This window comes from Bos grunniens, chromosome 4 (assembly GCF_055505025.1).
Source record: "Bos grunniens cultivar Pamir isolate PY7600 chromosome 4, Bosgru_T2T1.0, whole genome shotgun sequence".
Lineage (NCBI taxonomy): Eukaryota > Metazoa > Chordata > Mammalia > Artiodactyla > Bovidae > Bos > Bos grunniens.
In genome coordinates, this window is record NC_141168.1 from 56,178,571 (window position 1) to 56,197,193 (window position 18,623).

Sequence of the window (18,623 nt, forward strand, 5' to 3'; positions counted from 1 at the left end):
AAAGTGTGATTAATATTTTCCTTTTCACTTTACATGTCTACAATGTACATATATTATCTGGGTATGCTGCTTGTTTAATAGGAGTTAATGAATTTGAGTTCAGTAAAAAAAAAAAAATTATCATTTCAAAGCATCAGAGTCTGCAATGAGTTTTGTAAACAATCATTTCTAGTTTTTTAAATGTACCTGTTCAAAATCAAGGCTCATCTTTTTGTTTGAGAATCGAATGTCATGTAGATGAGAACACAAATAAACATAAAGTGACAGGAAAGTGAGTGAAACTAACTACAAGCTTTGTTTCACTGGCTAGTGCAGTATAATAAATAAAATGACAGTTAACAAAAACATGTTTATTTTTGTCTTCAAAGAACAACTGTTCTTTTCCCAATATAACCATGATTAACTTACAAAAATGGGCATTTACAATGCATCTTCAAAGCATTTCCCTTTAACGGGAAACTTGGCTTCACAGAATACAAATATTAAAAGGTTAAAAAAAAATTCTACTTTGTTGTCATTATGAAACAAAACAGAACCTAGCATACGTCAAGGAAATCCATTCATACTTCAGGTCCTTCTCCTCCAGGAACCAGCTGCAAAGGAGGAAAAAGTTTAATACTTAGTTTAGTACTACATGATCTAAAAACCCCTACTGAGAGCTCACTGACTGGTCATTGATCAGTCTTTGCCTCTCCCTCATATTCCCATTTTCCCCATGTCACCTCTGTTTACAATTCCAACAGTATCAAATTAATACTTAGTGATTTAATGTTTCAACAATAATTCTTGGTAAAATAAATGATTAAAAAGCACAAGCAGGGACTTCACTGGTGGTGCAGTGACTAAGACTCCATGCTCCCAATGCAGCGGGCCCAGGTTTGATCCTTGGTCAGGGAACTGAATCCCACACGGTGCAACTAAGTAAAGATCTTTCGTGATGCAACTAAGACGCAATGCAGCCAAATAAAAAATATTTTTAAAAGACATACGATAAAAGGCATAAACAAACTAATCTTAGGCCTAATGTCATCTTCAACAGTTAGGCCATAGAACCTGATCAACCGAGCATTCCCTTCCCATCATAAGCACCGCTGGGCCAAGAACATTGAGTCAAGCAAGTTAGTTCTGTAATCTCTGCCCCACAAAGATGGCTTAACGTCTAAATAAAAGACCGTCACTGTCTTACCATCGTTATATTATTTCCATTTAGCAAAATTTGATCTAATTTAGTAATTCTTCTTCCTTCTGGTGTGATTTCACTAAACAAAAAGATTTTCAAAAAGTCAGGATAAAGAGTGATAGTCAAAGCCAACATTCTGATCTGCCAAAAGGTTAGTTACTATATGTAAATGAACTGTACAAACACTTTCCAGAGACAAGGTTATCCCCCTCATGATGTCAATTCTCCAAAGGCAACAGAGTGGACTGACTGGCCTAAGACCCACATCCACTAGTGTAATCTTCATCTAAAAAACTGAAACTTGCCAAGGAGATCAAATATGAAACAAAATGTCTATATATATACATAAGTTGTAATTAATTTAAAACATTAAATGTTTTCATTATCAGTTCCTTTACTTGATCTGAGCCCTAATATCCCTGGCTGCTTTTAGTATCTTTTACCTTAAACCTTTGTCTCCACTAACTTCCTAGCAATTAGTGACAATTACATTACGGTAATAATCCTCCAATCCAATTTTACTAACATCAGTAGGTAAACTTTCTCTCTTTAGAATAATTCAAACAGGCAGTGTGCTCTCCTACATCCTTTTACTGACTCAACAGCACTAAAACTGCCTTAAATCAAACACAGAGATTCCCCCTATGCATTCTTTAATTTTTAACACTACTCACAATTCAGTGACATCTTCCAATACCATATCTGAAATTTGGTGTTAAGAAAATAAATATACCAAATTAAATTTACTCTGGCTTATTTCTTTGTTCAGTTTTAATTGTAACATTGAATACAATGGCTCAAATGCAAGCTGCGTGCAACTGGAAGGAACTTCATCTTTCAGTACCACATCCCTTAAAACACTATCACAATTTCCAAGAAAATAAACTTTATTATAATAATCGGTAAGTACTGATAGTTTATAGTTCTTTTTAAAAAATCTGAAGAAAACCCCATACAACCACCTTTTAAAAGGATACTGACAAAGTCATCAAATCCCAGAAGTGTGCCAACAATCTCCTTATCACTCTTCATCACAATGTGAATTCTTGACCCTATACACTTGTCCACAAGCTCTACGGATATATTTTTTAAAAGAAAAAAAAAAAAGAGGGGGGGGGGCGAGAGAGAGAAAAGATTAGTTTACCCATTCATAACACTAACAAATATTTGAGTGCCTACTGACACTTACTACGTGCATATGGTGAAAAGATAAACCAGGCAAAGTATTCACTCCAAAACTTTGGACCTTATGTTACGGATCTCTGTTCAGTCATTCCATTAACAGGAAAGTTTTCCCTGTTCTTCATTGAACCCTCCTTTGTAGCAATTTATCATGGTTGTGCTTTAATATTATTTTAGTTATCTGATTAACATATGAACGCCCCTCTTGACTCTAAGCTAAAAGAGAGCTGAGAGGTGGTTTTTACTCATCAGTGTATCCCCAATGGACAGTGCCTGAAACGTACTGGTTATTCAGAAGAATTTGTTCCAGGAAGCAAAAACACTTTACAATCACTGCTACATCCACTAACCCGATAACCCTTCAAATATAAAATATTAAAAAAAAAAAAAAAGGCAGACTGTCTTCACCAGAGATTCCTCCTTGACATTAAGTCTGCGTCTGCCCTGTATCCTGTCTCCTACACTGGTTTGCATGCTATCTGAAGGTAATGGCCGTGATTTAAATTTGTTGAACAGTGCCCAATCACGGTGTCTAGTGCACAGATGCGCGGTAATTGTTTGCTGAATAAATGAGTAACAAGAGCTAGTTTTCAGAGGCCTCTTTAAATGCTCGTTCCAGACCCAAGTGCCTCACTCAAAAACCAGCCAGACAGGATATAATCCGGGTAGTTTAAAAGCCCGGTTGCGGAATGAGCCTGCTACTCACTATTAAAAAGGCGAGCGCACACCAAAGACGGCCGACGACGCATTCACCAAGAGTGAACCTGTCCGGTGAAGGTTTGGGGAGTCAAAAATCCCTGCCTTAAGAAGACCCCCCACGCCGAAGAGACGTGCGCGGCCTAAGGCCGCAGAGACTTGGAGCCTAAAGGAGAGCGGCGGAGAAAGCTACACTTTTCTAACACTCGGTCAGGGACTGCGATGCTCTTCGGCCCCAACCCTAACTTTCAACTCCTCGCCTCCGCTCCCCAACAGGACAAAGATTACCTAGAGGAAGCAGCTGCGACGGGTTAGTGGTAGCGTTAGCCGCCATGGCTACGCCGGAAGTGGCCTGCCTCTAGCGACGTCGGAACGGCGAGTTTGAAAGAGCGCGCTTCCGCTTTTTTCCTGCCCGGGCAGGCTCGACCAATCTGAGGCCGAGAGTGCGATTGAGGAGATCCAGCCACTTTATCCTGCAGTGAGATTCTAGAAAGTGTTTCTGTTCACTGAGCGTTCTAGGTTCTCCACAGGTAACTCTCCTCTCCAAACTTCCAAGAGACTTTAGAGATCTCCGGTATTATAAATAAGTTATTTCTCTAATCCGGAAGACTTTGCGAAACGAAAGCCTTTGTGCTGTCTTATTTTCCCCTATCAAGCTGTGTCTCATATTAACCCAGGATCTTTCTTCGACCAGTATCAATAAATTTGATTTTCCCGCCACCGATTGTGTTGCGATTTTCGTTAAAAAAATCTACCGCTTCTTTTAAAAGTTTGATGATTTGAAAACCCACAACTAGCATTTTTTAAAAACTCCTCTGGGCGAGGGGGAAATTTTAAGTATGTTTTCTATTTTCTACTATCGTTTTCTTTTTCTATTTTTCTATTCTACTTTTTATATTTTTTCCATTTCTACAGTTTTCTATCTTCTACTATCAGGAGTTGGTGATGGACAGGGAAGCCTGGTGTGCTGCAGTCCATGGGGTCGCAAAGAGTCCGACAAGACTGAGCGACAGAACTGAACTGTCCTTTTTAATCTTGTAATATCTAGGAGTCTGCTATACACTTTTTGTATACACTATTTCTTCCACAGTCCAACAGGCAACCACCAGATGTCACTCTATGTTAATAACAGCACATTTAGGAAACCTTGGTGCTTTTACGCATCTGTTTTGAAAAGAAAAAGCGAACAAATTTTTTGCACTCGTCTATTTTATGGGAAATAGATGGGGAAACAGTGGAAACAGTGTCAGACTTTATTTTTCTGGGCTCCAAAATCACCACAGATGGTGACTGCAGCCCTGAAATTAAAAGACGCTTACTCCTTGAAAGGAAAGTTATGACCAACCTAGATAGCATATTCAAAAGTAGAGACATTACTTTGCCAACAAAGGTCTGTCTAGTCAAGGCTATGGTTTTTCCTGTGGTCATGTATGGATGTGAGAGTTGGACTGTGAAGAAGGCTGAGTGCCGAAGAATTGATGCTTTTGAACTGTGGTGTTGGAGAAGACTCTTGAGAGTCCCTTGGACTGCAAGGAGATCCAACCAGTCCATTCTAAAGGAGATCAGCCCTGGGATTTCTTTGGAAAGAATGATGCTAAAGCTGAAACTCCAGTACTTTAGCCACCTCATGTGAAGAGTTGACTCATTGGAAAAGACTCTGATGCTGGGAGGGATTGGGGGCAGGAGGAGAAGGGGACGACAGAGGATGAGATGGCTGGATGGCATCGCTGACTCGATGGATGTTGAGTCTCAGTGAACTCCGGGAGTTGGTGATGGACAGGGAGGCCTGGCGTGCTGCGATTCATGGGGTCGCAAAGAGTCTGACACGACTGAGCAACTGATCTGATCTGATCTGATTTTATGTTTATATCTGAGGAGCTTAAAGCTAAAGAGTTTAAGCAGGAGAGGCCAGGAAGAACATCATTCATTCACACAATGGCTGTAAAGCACCAATCATTCATTCATCGAACAAATACTTTAGTTGGAACATTGGCATTTTGCTCAGTATAAAATAGTGTAAAGAACAGAGCTACAACATCTTCTGCCTTTATAAGAGCTAAAGGATAAATGGGGGAGAAAGACAGCTAGCAAGCATTATGTACAAGGCACGTGAAATTTAATATGAAAAGCAAAAAGTCCTCTTTTAACTTCAGGGATCTTGAAGTAGTCAATTGTCACATCATTCTTTGGCAAGACAAAGTAATGCCCCCAATTTTTTTTTTCCTTTATCTATTCTTGTTTCATTTTCACTATACCATAATGTGAATAGGAACCAAATTCAAGGCATTGTTGCTACCTGATAGAGTTTAAAATTCAAGAAAATAAGCTTTAAGTCAATATCTTGCTTTCCATTACAGAAACCAAATTAACATTAGCAATATTCAGCACTATTGATGAAGAATAAGGGAGGTCTTATTCTCTGAAAAAGGAGATACAATTTGTTTACACAGTAGTTAATGGGGATTGCAGGAAGAGGTGTTTTTATTCTATTGAGTTCTTTCCTGAGGCAAGACACTAAAAGAAACAACAGGCCAATTCCAAATGAATTTGAAAACATATCATAGCTCTGTCTTCAGGGTTTTTCTCCTGGTTCTTACTTACAGAGTAGATATAAATTAGAACTTATAATTTATCATAACACATAATTACAAGAAGCTCTTCAATGTACTGTATGTTCAGAAAGACATTTCTAATTTTTTCCCTGGAGATAAATTTCATCATAAAATACAAGCAAATGTTTCCTTTCAAAATAATATTAAGGAAGTATTTCATTATCTCAAATTGCTATTTCCAATCTTGTTCTTTCCAACACTTTTTAAAATAAAGGAGAAATTCCTATTTTCCCTCAATGTGTCCTTATAGACAATGTCACTAATGAATGTATTTTATATTAATAGAACTCATTAAAAACTAATGTAAAAGTTGTTAAATTGTTAAATGGACCAGTCTGTATAATTAGAGATGGAAAAATTTTTAGAAATTCCCTTGCTTACTTTCTCTCCCAATTTTCCCTGTGACATATCTTGTTTACACCATTATTTTAAATGACATATTTTTTAAACATTTAGGCAAATAATGGTCAGGAATAAATGATTTCATCTTAGTTGGAGACCCTAGCATGCAAAATGTAACAGATTTGGGGGAGTATGGCTGTGCTGGGCCTTATCTGTGGCATTTGAGATCTTTAGATGTGCCATACAAACTCTTAGCTGTGGCATGTGGGATCTAGTTCCCTGACCAGAGATCAAACCCGGGCCCTCTGCATTGAGCCCCTGGACCACCAGGAAAGTTCTGATACAGATTTTATACTGCTATCACTGGGGTCTCCTGCACAATGAAGTAAACAGTTGGCATTCATTATAGATATAGAGTTCTAAGATGCCCTGACCTTTCATCTTTTTTAAAAAAATGTTCAATTTCACTTCAATTTTAGCTAGGCTAATTGTGGAAAATGTCAAAGCAGATGGAAGAAAAGAGTAACATATTCTGTATACAGGGAATGTTATAGTTTCACACACAGTTCTGAGTCAGTGCCAAAAATTTTGTAATACAGAAAGAAATAGTAGCAACAACTTGAAGTTTTTCTACAGTATTATTAGCATTAAAACAATTCTACTGAATCACAGAAACTATGTTCTATTAATAAGAAGAAAATGGAAGTTAAAGTCACTCAGTCCTGTCCAACTCTTTGGAGACCTCACCAACGTTAATAGTCTTCAAGGCTCCTCTATCCATGGAATTCTCCAGACAAGAATATTGGAGGGGGTAGCCATTCCCTTCTACAGTGTATGGTCCCTATCCAGGGACTGAACCCAGGTCTTCTGCATTGCAGGCAGATTCTTTACCATCTGAGCTGCCATTATACAGTTTTTCCCAGCCATACTTAGATTAGAATGCAGGTCCTTAAATTTTAAGGCCAGAGTGGAAAACATCAACTATTAAGGTTGTCTAAACTAAGAGATGGGCAACTTGTAATGATAAACTTCACAACTAGTTATTGCAATGATTGTGAATGCTATTTGAAGCAGGCACCTACCCTCAAACTGCCCTGGACAAGATTTGTTAAATCTGCTAGTATTTCCACTATTCACTTTAAATTGACATAAAATGAGATTCAGTTTCTTTTTTAATTCAACTAGTACAATCAGTAAGGAAATAAAAACCTCTGATGATAACTGACTCCATGTATTTTGTGCTGATCAGAGTACTAAACCCAGAAAGATAGAATGAAAAAAAAATTTTTTTTTTTAATAGCAGGACTAAATTGGCCTTTCCTGGTGGCTCAGACAGTTAAGAATCTGCCTACAATGCAGGAGACCTGGGTTCAATCCCTGGGTCGAGAAGATCACCGGGAGAAGGGAACGGCTACCCACTCCAGTATTGCCTGGATAATTTCATGGACAGAGGAGCCTGGCCGGCTACAGTCTATGGTGTCGCAAAGAGTCTGACACGACTGAGCAACCAACGCTTTCACAACAAAGTAAAAAATAAAATATCAGGACTAGAATAATCATTTTTACAGGTCTCCCTGTAAATTTACTTTATTTTCAAGGATATTCTGCATGAGGCCTTAAAACGCTTCCAAACTCCTATACATAATATTTAAATAAGGAAAAAACACAGAACGAAGCAAAAGAGAAACTCTGGGTAAGCAAGTAACTTAAAGGCTGAATACACAGATGTAGAGCTGCACCGATATGTCTCCATGTTATCAAAATTTAAGGATAAAGGCTCCAGGCCAGAGAGGCGAAGGGAAGGAGGTGGAAGAATTGGATACACAGAAAATGAAGGGGGAAAAAGGTAGGAAAAAACTGACGGAAGAGATGGGTAGGGGCGGAGATGTTAAGGAGGAAAAAGCAAGGACAGAGGAGGAAGGGGGAGAAGGTAGCACAGAGCGGGGGGGTGAACTGGGGACAGGTGTGCCCAGAGGCCCCACCAGGCCCCGCCCTCAGCCCCGCCCACCTAGCGCCCCCGCCCCGCTCCCCAGGCCCCGCCCCGCCATCAGGCCCAGCCCTCTCAGGTCCCTCCCGGTCCTTCCCAGTCCCGCCTCGCCCGCGGCGGCCCCGGCATCAGGTGACAGCCCGGAAACAGCGGAAGCGGATGAGGGAAGCGCGGCCGCGGCCCGGGGGGGCGGTGCAGAGCTGCAGGATCCTCGGCCTCTTCCCGGCCCCCTTCGCGGCTCTCATGCGGCTCCCTCGCTGACACCTGAAATCCACCTCTCGCCGTCCTCCTGGGGATCGCGGGGTCGCCGAGCTTGCCGCCCTCGGTGGCTGAAGTCATCGTTGTGCGGGCCCGCGGCGGTCGTCCATGGAGATCAGGCGGGGCGGCGATGGCCCCCCACGGGGGCCCGTCCTGCACATCGTAGTGGTCGGCTTTCATCACAAGAAGGGCTGCCAGGTGAGGAAGGGGCCTGTGCCCGCCCCTGGCTGTTCTGGCGTTCGCGCGCCGCCGACCCCCACGCCGTTCCGCTCGGCTCAGACCACCTTCCAGTGCCCTCGGCCCTCCGCCCCTGAACTTGACTCCTCTCTCCTGATCCTCGCACTCACCTTACCTGAAGCCCACCCCGCACGCTCCCTGTTTTCCCCTCCCCCTGAAAATTGTATCTTGAGCAGCGGAGGAGCTATGTGTCGGTATGTTGGGGTTGGTAGATATTTAGGTTCTTCTGTGGAGTCAGAGGAAGGAATCGATGGTCGGCCCACTCTCTTCCTCATCCATCTCGGTCTCCGTTGACTTTCTGGTTGTCTGCTTTTAGTGGGATTCCCTTAGAAAAAAAAAATCAGCACTTGGGCTGCGTTTTCAAGGTAATGAGCTCTGGGCTTCCGCACGAGTACCTTAGGATGGTCGAAGCACAAGCGGCACCGTGGGAAAATCAACTTCCTTTGTTTATCTGTGAAAGCCCTGGAACCCCTGTTGGGCTGATGTACTGACTCCGCCCCCCTTCCCATTCGGCCTTCGAGTTCCTTTTTAGTCTTGTCCAGATCTTCCCTTTTGATGAGAGATAGACTCTCCAGTTCAGTTGCAGTGAGGGGAAGTGTTATTTACTGAGCAAAGAAACGTGCAAATATTAAGTCATTTTTAAGCTTCTTCACTGAAATGGTGAACGGGAACAATAGGACATCTGCAATCTATGTATCGAAGGCAGGGGAACAAAGGTAGAGGATTATTTAATGAGCGCAGAACTGGAAGGCAATGATGTCATAATGTGCTAGTGAACAGTAAATTGAAATGCTTAAAGTAATAAAAATGCTGATTGCTACCGCTAGGTAATGTAGCATTTCAAAGAAAATGTAATATTTTAAAAGACTGATTGGCAAAATTTCAGTTCATGAGAGGATAATGACAGAAAAATGATGGAATGAAAGTAGTTGTGTATGTATGTGTTTTAAAGACAGCTTCACTTAAAAATATATTCCTCATCCTTCAAGTAAAAATGACATAGTTACCAAGGAGGAAGTGACATTGTTCAGGGTAGTATTAGAAAATTCCAAGCAACAGCAGTGGAATATATATGGTTTTTAAATGTGGCCTTATATTTGGAGGTAAGAAAATAAATATTTGAGATAATTGTACTATGGCATGTAAGTAGTGCCTTTATGCTCAGTCGTGTCTGACTCTTTTCAACCCCATGGATTGTAGCCCCACCAGGCTTCTCTGTCCATGGGATTCTCTAGGCAAGAATAACTGGAGTGGGTTGCCATTTCCTACCCAAGGGATCTTCCCGAGCCAGGGGTAGAATCCACGTTTCCTGCATGGCAGGTGAGTTCTTTACCACTGGGCTACCTAGGAAGCCTGTAAACAGTGTTCATCATCCTTAGACTTTTAATATTTTAAAACTTCATCTAGTTGTATGACAACTAACATCAAAGAGATGAAGTTTTATAGTATTAAAAATCTAAGGATGATGAACACCGCTTACCTCAGATATGGGTGAAGAAACTGAAACTTGGAGGAAGTAACTGATCTTGCCAAGGTTATGCTGGAGTCAGGCTTAGAATTGCCTTGGCACCACGTGCGTTCATTCAGCTGAGCCACATGGCATGTAGGAGTCTCTATGAAAAAGTAAGGAGTGGGTCCCGTTCACAACCAAACGAAATTTTTAATGACAAAAAAGAAGAAAATATTCGTAGGGAATAGAATAAAATCTTTTAATCATTTTTGTCATCTAAAGTCAAGATTATTATGTGTTCTCTCTGTTTTATTGGTAGAAGTAATATAATTTATGTTTCCAGTAAGGAAAAATGATTTATTGTATGAAAAATATATACTAATTAGGGATTGCTGCTGCTGCTAAGTCACTTCAGTCGTGTCCGACTCTGTGCGACCCCATAGAGGGCAGCCCACCAGGCTCCCCTGTCCCTGGGATTCTCCAGGCAAGAACACTGGAGTGGGTTGCCATTTCCTTCTTCAATGCATGAAAGTGAAAAGTGAAAGTGAAGTCGCTCAGTCGTGTCTGACTCTTCGAGACCCCATGGACTGCAGCCTACCAGGCTCCTCTGTCCATGGGATTCTCCAGGCAAGAGTACTGGAGTGGGTTGCCATTGCCTTCTCCAATTAGGGATTAAAGAGCACTAAACAACAGATTTTAAAATGAAGCAGAACTCTGAGGTGAAGCAGCAACCTGGATGCCATGATCTTTCTCAGGATTTATATGGCTTTTGCTTTCAGCCCTGAGACTGATTGTTTTGTGTGTTTTGGGTTTTTTTGGCCATGCTGCTTGGCTTGCAGGATCTTAGTTCTCCAACCGGGGATGGAACCTAGGCCCCAGCAGTGAAAGCACCAAGTCCTAACCACTAGGCCACCAGGGGATTCCCTAAAATGAGAATTTATAGCCAAGGAGCAAAGTGGGGGCCAATGGCTGGAAACTTACTACATCAAGGGTCAGAGGGGTTTCTAGCTAAAGCCACCTAATGGGATACTTGATAAAATTAGGCAAGGCAGAGGTGAACCCGGAAGCCCAAAGTCAGAGCCTCATTGAGAAGAGAGTTCAGAGGAGCCTGACTAGTTTGGTTAAGATGAGCCTCATTGTCAGCACTGACATTGAAGCCCAGATGTCCCTAGTCTTTATAACTGCAACTCTTTTAGTAGCACTTTTAGGTTGTAGGCTTTTAGTAGAAAGGAAAAATACATGCCTTGTATATTACAAAAATATTTTGTAATCTGCATGATGCCTCATGGAGACCAAAGCAATGATTTTTTTAATACATACACTTACTGAGTGTTTTCTCACCTGGGGTGCTGATAGAATTAAAGAGAATGCAGAAGGTTCTACCACAATGCAGTGAAAGATGCGTTGTTATTGTCTTATTGCTGACTGAAAACAGTTTTTTTTAAAGTATACTTAAATAGAATGGCAGAAATTGAAGAGCTAAGAACCTGGTTCTGCAAATCAAACAAGAATTTGTTATAATTTGTTAAAGTCAAAATGCAGTGAGCAGAAAGGTGATTTTTAGATTGAACTAGTGCATATTCTATAGTTTTTACTTATAATTTTAATAGAACTATTACTATTTCTCACAAAAATTTTAACTCACTAATAATCGATTTTTTTTTTCTATTGCTCCTCAAATTGAAATTGGGTGGAGAAATGACACTATGATTTCTAGACTCTAAAGAGAGTTAAAATTGTGTGAGTTAATAATCTGAAAAACTTCTAAAATCCTCTGTGGTGGTAGTCAGGTGGTGCCTAGGGACTGCTAAATAGCCACTCCACTCAGACAGCAGAGCAAATGAATGAAAAGGCTCTCACACTGAGTTGGTTGATAAAACTGACAGGTCAATGCAGTCAAAAATAATTAAACTTTTGCTGGAGACATAATTTGTATAAATTAATGGAAGTTCATCCAGCTGGAATAGGATGTTCAGTTGATGTGTAATAGTATAGAAAAAGATGGGAAAATAGTTTGTTCAACTACATTTCTAATTTTTGGTTGCCCTACTTTCCTCCCTTTTTTGCCTTAGTTTTTATAAAATATCAAGAAAGTGTACTAAAAATCCAATATAAGTCATACTGGATTTTCCAGGTGTCTCAGTGGTAAAGAATCTGCCTGCCAATGCAGGAGACACAAGAGATGAGGGTTCAATCCCTGGGTTGGTAGGAAATGACAGCCCACTCCAGTATTCTTGCCTGGGAAATTCCATAAACAAAGGAGCCTGATGGGCTACAGCCATGGGGTCACAAAGAGTCAGACATGACTGAACACATAGGCAAAACATACGTCGTATTAGTTCTTAAATGATGTTCTTCACTTTTGCAAATGATTCTAGAAGACCTACAACTCTGCTTTCTTAAAAAAATTTTTATTGGAGTATAGTTGATTTATAATGTGTTAGTTTCTGATGTACAGCAAGTGAATCAGTTACACATAAATCCCACTATTTTTTTAGATTCTTTCCCATATAGATCATTAGAGAGTGTTGAGCAGAGTTCCCTGTGCTATAAATAGGTCCTTATTATCTATTTCTATATAGTAGTATATATATGTCAGTCCCAGTCTCCCAGTTTAACCTTCCTCCCTTTCCCCCTACTAACCATAAGTTTGTTTTCTACATCCGTAACTCTATTTCTATTTTGTAAATAAATTCATTTGTACCATTTTTTTAGATTCCACACACAAGCGATATCATATGATATCTATCTTTCTCAGTCTGAGTTACTTCACTCAGTATGACAATCTCTAGGTCCAGCCATGTTGCTGCAAATGGCATTATTTAGTTCTTTTTTATGGTTGAATAATATTCCGTTATATATGCACCACATCTTTATCTTTTCCTTTGTCAACGGACATTCAGGTTGCTTCCATCTCCTGGCTACTGAAAATAGTGCTACAGTGAACATTGGGGTGCATGTATCCAACTCTGCTTTCTTAATCTGTCAAAAATCCAAATATGTTTGATGTTCTGTTACTCCTTGGAAGAAAAGTTATGACCAACCTAGATAGCATATTCAAAAGCAGAGACATTACTTTGCCAACAAAGGTCCATCTAGTCAAGGCTATGGTTTTTCCAGTGGTCATGTATGGATGTGAGAGTTGGACTGTGAAGAAAGCTGAGCGCTGAAGAATTGATGCTTTTGAACTGTGGTGTTGGAGAAGACTCTTGAGAGTCCCTTGGACTGCAAGGAGATCCAACCAGTCCATTCTGAAGGAGATCCGCCCTGGGATTTCTTTGGAAGGAATGATGCTAAAGCTGAAACTCCAGTACTTTGGCCACCTCATGCGAAGAGTTGACTCATTGGAAAAGACTCTGATGCTGGGAGGGATTGGGGGCAGGAGGAGAAGGGGACGACAGAGGATGAGATGGCTGGATGGCATCACTGACTCGATGGACATGAGTCTGAGTGAACCCCAGGAGTTGGTGATGGACAGGGAGGCCTGGTGTGCTGCGATTCATGGGGTCACAAAGAGTCGGACACGACTGAGCAACTGAACTGAACTGAAAGTTAAATGCATCAGGTGTTTCAGACTTTTTAATTACATAAGGTTTCCCTCAGGATGAATTAATCAGGTACCTTCTTGTGTAAAGGATTAAAAGTACATGGCTCATTGAACTGTGGCTGGCTTCGGATTGTTTTAGGCGGTTTGAGGGTGCTTTGTTAGACTGCTCTTCCAAGTACTGAAAATGCTGCAGGTCATGTTGAGCACCAGTTCATTCAATGCACTGAGATCATTCATAGAAAAAATTTCCATACTTGGTTGTAATTTATAATATTTAGATTCAAGTGAGCCGAAGTTAAACTTTCATTTAAAAAAGTAACTCCGTGTAACACTGTGCTGGGTTGAACATGGTGACTTTATCTAGAGGAATGTACTAAATCTTTGTAGACTCTTCTGCTATATTCTGCTGTAAAGGTGCTCTATAATGCTGTGATAAAGAAGTCAGGTCCGTTCACATGGGCCAGAGGAAAAGCCATTTGTGTTGAAGGTCCTCAAACTAGGCATGTAGATGTTCATTCCTTCATCTTGTTTCTGACATTTTTCCACCTTTGAGGCCTTCAGATGTATTTTAAATGAAAAATGCCTCTTAAATTAGAATGAACATCTATTAACGTTATCATTTGATTATTTTCTCACTTTTATTTGGTTAATTCATGGGGATGGATTCTTCTATAGGTACACATTCGTTTCTAGTGGTCGTTCTCATTTATTGATATACTTAACATTTAGGACATTTTAGGTGAGCTACGGTACTACCATGACATTTCAAATGGTTTTGATATTTATTTATTTATTCATTTATTTATTCAATAATTCAATAAATATTCAAATATTTATTCATTCTGACTCTTCCCCTGAAATTGTTTAAAATTTAGCACTTAGTAAAGAACTCTTCTTCCTTAAAAAGCCACCTGCAGTTAGACTCATTAACATGAGGTAATTTATAGACTTCTCTGTAGTAGTTTGCTTAGATTGTGTGTCCCAGAGTTTTGCTTGTTCTTTATTTGCTTTATGGAAGTAAATATATAAACTGAATTTGTCAGATTCACCATAATTTTGGCAAAATAACGTAATCAATGTATAGCAAATAAATCTGGTTATTTCTTAGAGTGGAACTTTTTTAAGCACTCAAATTAGTAGGGAATAGTTATTTTCCAAAAATGATGTCATAGAAAGTTGGAATTAGGGACTTCCCTGGCAGTCCAGTGTTCAGACTCTGTGCACCTAGTGCGGAGGGCACAGGTTCAATCCCTGGACCTGGAACTAGGATCCTGCATGGCACAGCCAAAAAAAAAAAAAAAATCCAAACCAAAAACAGTTGGAATCATTGCTTTAATTTTGGCCACTATTCTGGTAGAGTTCATGGTTTTATATACATAGCTAGCAGTTTTAGTTCTTGAAGAAACTGGTTTTACCAGCCTGTACTTCTCTAAAAGGTAGAATCGTGAAAGAACTAGAACTCATGTTTGCACTAGTTACAGCAGTGAATAAAGCAACTAGATACAGTGAAGAGAACAGTGTATTTTCCTGTTGGACTGAGTGGCAGGATGTAGCATTGTAAATTCAGGGGTGGGTTGAGGAGATCTGGAGGGACATTTGGTTTACATTAGGGTTATAATGTCAAGTTCTGACCCACTTCAGGTTTTGGGGACAGAAGGCTGGCTGACAAATACACAGTTTAGGCACCTGCTGTTGATGGGATCCTGTGGTGACAATGATGAAATATTGGGGAGATCTTATTTATAATTCTTGTTGTAATTAAATAGGTCTTTGGGACAGTAAAAACAAATTTTGTGAGAATTAGAGGTTAGGGAAGAATAAAATCTAAAGTTTGGGGGGTTTTTTTTGTTCTTTTTTTAGCTATGCAGAAAAACTCCCGAAATGAGATTGCGTTTTCTGGCCCTCCATCGCATTTTTATATGTGGGTGGAGGTTTCCACCTGATTTCAGCCATGCTTTTTCTGTGCTGAAATGATGAAACTTTCTCACTTTGCAGGGCTGCAACATTAACACTTAGTAGCAGTGGAATAGGTTTTTTTTTTAGGCCTTGGCATCACAGCTAAGCAGGATAGCGGGCAGGGGGTCAACCTTCAAGAAATCAGGAAGATTCTTTTGTCTTAAGATTCTCCGCAGATGGCTAGACAGTGCCTAAGAGCCTAAGAATATATAAATTTCTTTCTTTACCTTAAGTCTTTGATCCCCAGTAACCCATAAGTTACCTAAGTAATATCATGGGTAGTCTTCTCCTTGTTATCGGTGTGATTGCAGATCCTTTGCTGAGCACAGATTTTGCTAGATATGGGGAAATTGCAGGGATGGGCACTATAAGAGGAAGATGAAGACCTATCTACTGAATAATTTTTAAAAAGACTGGTCCTATTATATTCTTTGGTTAAGACACCATCAGATTAAAAACTCAAGTTTTCTCCTAGGATATTTTTAGAGGCTGTTATTTAAGTTGGTTTTTTGGACAGGTTTTAAAATAGTATTTCAGCTGTTTTAAGAAATGACATTTCTTTTCAGAAGTAATATGTGTTCACTGTGGTAGAAAAGTGAGAACACAGAGACAAAAGAAGACTGGCACTTAAAATCCTTTATCCTAGAGAAGTCTGCCTCGATAAATATTCCTCCATTTCTCCATTTTTAATTAATATACATAGCTTTTTCCAGAAATGTATTAAACTATAAACAAGTTTTTTGACCTGCCTTTTTAATGTAACTTTATACCATTAATATCTTCCATTTTGAGAAGTATTGAATTTTAGCATCTTAAAATAGCTAAGTATTTTATTGAAATCTTTATTTAACTGGTCTCCTTTTTAGACACTTAGGTGGCATTCCAGTGTTTTGCTGTTTTAAATAGTGCAGCAAAGAACATCATTGTGACATTGCACCATTTTTCTTTTCTTTTTTTTTTTTAATGGAAAGCTTGTTAAAATAAACTTTGAAGCAGAATATCCTGGACACAATTTAAATTACTCTGGATGATTCTGTCTTCATCACAAATGTCACCCATTGTACTATGGCATTCTGGGTTTATTTTAACATAGGGTGATTCGCACATGCCTCTGACTCAGCGGGGCTTTTGATAACCAGTCAGAGAGAGGGAGATGATGGAGCAGTTAGCAGTTACTTTTCAGTGTCGACCAGAAACAACGCCGCAGTTTTCAGCTTACCCTCCCTTCTTTCTCATGCGTTGCTTCTTTTCTTGTGTGGACTGGAAGGGCATATCTACTAAATGTGTATGAAATACAATGACAGTCATGAATTTTGAAAGAAGACCTAAAGAATTCTCTTTATCTAGGGGTTCATGATAGCTAGTTAAGCTGATAGATGCTTTTCTCACTTGTTCCTGGTCGGCAGTGTTCTAGGTAATTAAATCGTCAGAAGTCCAAGTTCAGGGTAAACTGTTTGGGTGTTCAGTTAGATTTGAAAGCAGCCCTCTGCACTTGTATTTTCTTAATCCAACTTGTCACAAGGTTTGCTACCTATGTATTAAGGGAATCACTGCAGAGTTGTTAATGAAACCTGTTCCTGCTCCCATAGCCTTCACAGGTGATATTAGTAATTTGTTAGGTTGTATTTGGTGGGTATGGTGCACACCCAGAAATTGAAATCTTTTTTGCCGTGTAGAAGTTCAGTATTGAAATGTTCAAAATAAATTTATGTGTAACAGATTGCTAAGACAGAGTTTATTAAAATAGATTTAATCATTTATTAAGAAGTTTTCTAATTTTTTTCCTGTAAGAAAATAATTTTTTGTCATCTTAGTATATATTCGCAATAGCCTAGAGATTAATGTTTCATTTATATCATCTTATCCAGAAGATCAGTCTTCGACATTGCACCAGATATTTTTTTAATAATTTCTCTTCCTGTCTTCCCATTGTTATTGTTTAGTCGCTAAGTCGTGTCCGACTCTTTGCGACCCCGTAGACTGTAGCCTGCCAGGCTTCTCTGTCCAGGAGATTTCCCAGGCAAGAGTATGGGAGTGGCTTGCCATTTCCTTCTCTAGGGGCTTTGTATATGGAATTCTTTATATCCCTTTGTAATTTCAGCTCTGCCAACTTTGTTAGAGAATAGTGAGGAAGAGTGCCAGTTCTTTTCTAGCACTGAATCTTCCAGAAATTTGCAAAGGAAAGTATAACTTAGAGAAGACCTACTTTCTATGTCCAGCATTTCATTTAAAGTGAAAAATTCTGACAGAGCCTTGGTGCCTATAATGTTTTGACTGTTACAAAAACAAATCCCTAAGATGCTTACAAAGGAAGCAGAGAAGTGGAGCAGCTGGTTCAGAATCTCATGAAGTCCTCTCCTTCCCTCAGTAAGCCTTGTATCCTTATCAGTGGAGTCCACGGATGTGTTTAGTTGATGTGCTGTTTGGCACTGTGGCTTCTATGGGTCTCTGACAGTGGAGTGGATGCTGCATTGTTAGATAGCAAACAAGGGTATTTTTGAAGTACTCAAAGTTCACATTAGGACACTATGTTATTGTTTTGGTTTTGTAGTTTTTCACTGGTGTTTTTCCAACCTTTTGCTTCTGAAGACAAAGTAAATGGACTCTGACTGAAGTGAAATTACTCACTCGTGTCCGACTCTTTGCAATCCCATGGACTGTAGTCTGCCAGGCTTCTCTGTCCATGGGATTTTCTAGGCAAGAGTACTGGAGTGGGTTGCCATTTCCTTCTCCAGGGGATCTTCCTGACCCAGGGATCGAACCCAGGTCTCTTGCATTGCAGGCAGACTCTTTACCCTCTGAGCCACCAGGGAAGGGGACCCCAATTTGACTTGAAAACTATGGGAAAGGATGGTAACTTTTATTATTCCTGGAGAGTAAACATATGTCACTATTTTTTACATAGTTCATTTAGCATTTTGAAAAATTGTCTTTTTATTCCTTGTGGTTAGAAAATTATTATTCAGCTTTTGGGCTTCCCTGGTGGCTCAGTAGTAAAAGAATCTGCCTGCCAATGCAGGAGATGTGGGTTTGATCTCTGGGTGGGGAAGATCCCCTGGAGAAGGAAATGGCAACCTACTCCAGTATTCTTGCCTGGGAAATCCCATGGACAAAAGAACCTGGCTACAGTCCATGGGGTTGCAAAAGAGTTGGATATAACTTAGTAACTTGTTCAA

At 39.9% G+C, this 18,623-nt stretch overlaps 2 protein-coding genes across 7 annotated transcripts in view; one reads left to right on the forward strand and one right to left on the reverse strand.

Annotated features, from left to right (window-relative positions):
* Positions 1–335: 335 nt before the first annotated feature.
* On the reverse strand, positions 336–3,407 carry LSM5 (LSM5 homolog, U6 small nuclear RNA and mRNA degradation associated). 2 transcript variants are annotated; one of them, XM_086396480.1, is made up of 5 exons: positions 3,347–3,407; positions 2,158–2,253; positions 1,855–1,882; positions 1,187–1,259; positions 336–593 (listed from the first exon to the last, which is right to left on the reverse strand). In XM_086396480.1, the coding sequence occupies exons 1-5, from the start codon at positions 3,390–3,392 to the stop codon at positions 561–563; spliced, it is 276 nt and encodes a 91-aa protein (XP_086252606.1). In that variant the 5' UTR covers positions 3,393–3,407; the 3' UTR covers positions 336–560. The 2 variants fall into 2 exon arrangements, with proteins under 2 accessions (XP_086252606.1, XP_086252607.1); XM_086396481.1 differs by having other exon boundaries at positions 3,069–3,407.
* A 3,895-nt stretch (positions 3,408–7,302) lies between these two features.
* Positions 7,303–18,623, forward strand: part of AVL9 (AVL9 cell migration associated) — a 58,941-nt gene continuing 47,620 nt past the window's right edge. For 3 of the 5 annotated variants that reach the window (XM_086396482.1, XM_086396484.1, XM_086396483.1), the window contains exon 1: positions 7,303–8,455. In XM_086396482.1, coding sequence (XP_086252608.1) covers positions 8,366–8,455 — 90 coding nt within the window. In that variant the 5' untranslated portion in view covers positions 7,303–8,365. Of the gene's footprint in view, positions 8,689–18,623 lie in introns of all 5 variants that reach the window. The other 2 variants (XM_086396485.1, XM_086396486.1) reach the window with 2 other exon arrangements.